The sequence below is a fragment of the Egretta garzetta genome, unplaced genomic scaffold (assembly GCF_000687185.1).
Source record: "Egretta garzetta isolate BGI_Z169 unplaced genomic scaffold, ASM68718v1 scaffold195, whole genome shotgun sequence".
NCBI classification, from domain to species: Eukaryota; Metazoa; Chordata; class Aves; order Pelecaniformes; family Ardeidae; genus Egretta; species Egretta garzetta.
The window spans coordinates 57,112-58,507 of record NW_009259591.1 but is presented as its reverse complement, the minus strand read 5'-3'; the positions used below and the strand labels follow the sequence as shown (position 1 = coordinate 58,507).

The 1,396-nt window shown below is 48.6% G+C and overlaps 1 protein-coding gene across 1 annotated transcript in view; it reads left to right on the top strand.

Annotated features, from left to right (window-relative positions):
• Positions 1-1,215: 1,215 nt before the first annotated feature.
• The window catches only part of BMP3 (bone morphogenetic protein 3), a 31,730-nt gene continuing 31,549 nt past the window's right edge, over positions 1,216-1,396 (top strand). The window contains 1 exon segment of the mRNA XM_035893562.1: positions 1,216-1,230. Coding sequence (XP_035749455.1) covers positions 1,216-1,230 — 15 coding nt within the window.

The window sequence follows — 1,396 nt, the reverse complement described above, 5'->3', positions numbered from 1 at the left end:
CCCCGGCCCCCCCCCCCCCCGCGGGGGCCCTGCCGCCAGAGCTGGGCCAGCAGAGCCCTCTAGTGTAGACGGAGGCAGAGGAGCCCGGCACCCGCCAGAGCCCGACGCATCGGAGCGGATGGAGATGCCAAGCTAAACGCCTGCTCGGAGGACAAACGGGCAGAGGCAAACGATGCCCCTTCCCAGGGCTAGTAACGGAAAGTACAAAAGCCCAAGACTGCGGTTAACTCTTTGGTTTTGCAGAGGGACATGGGTTGGAACCGTATGTCTCCGGAGAGAAGACCTTGCACTCTCGGGGCAGGCTTCTCCTGGCCTTGGTGCTTCTAGGCGTTTCCCTCATTTAGCAGTACCAAACAGAAAGACTTCCATCCCTCCTTGCGTCTTTCCTGAAAGCTAAATTAAAGCAAAATTGCCTTTATAATACAGCTTAGCATTTGGGATTTATTTTTTCTCCACGAAAAAAATCAGCACTCCTGAGCCATTTTGCAAACACTGGAGAGGGAGAAATCCTCGTTATGAAGGCTGGTAGAAGAGACAATCGGTGGAAAGGGTATGAATTGTATTTTACATTCCTCTTGACACAGGAATTTTCTTTCTCCATATAATCGGATTTTGATGTGGAAAAACCTAACTCGGAAAGTCGTCCCTGGAGCTTGGAGAACATTATCTCAGAATCGTAACAAACCAACCAACGAATAAGTAACACAAAGTAGAACTTCTAATAGAAGTAAAATTTGCAACTTTAGAAATTATTTCCACGAATTCAGCTTCCTTGGTTTTCATTCTATTAATGCACAGGTCGTCTAGGAGAATCCTGTGTCTGCATCTGCAGGAAAGTGGAAGGGAATTTGGATCTGAGTGGGCTTTAAGTGTTTTCAGGTCAGCGAGCGCACGGGTGCGCCGTGTATCTCTAACGATAGGTAACTGAGCGGCTGTTAAGATGTCGGAAGCCGCATCTTTTGCAGTCGCTGCTGACCTCCTATGCACTTGTAATTTCATGCTGTTTCTGTCTGGGGCGATAAACCTCGTTTGGGACAAAAAGTGAGCTGTAACGCCTGCAACGAAAGAAGGCTGTTGGCTGAGCAATTCACGGAATTACTGGTTGCTCAGTAAACTCGTTTGATTCCTGCCCGCCTTTCCTTGCCTATGAGCCAGTGCCCTGGCGTTCTGTCTCTTCTGACATTCAAAACCTAGGGCCCCAGCGCGCTGTCATAAATGAAAGCTCCCAAGGTACGTGCTACGGTCCTTTGCCGGTCCTAACGGGAAGTAACTCTAGCCTCTGCTGTAAGCGAAAATCTGTCCCCAAACACTTCTGTCATCTGGCTTGCATTTTAAAGAAAAGGTTATTTTTTTTCTTAGACAAACAGGGTGGTGCCTAAAAGCATCGCTGAGTGCT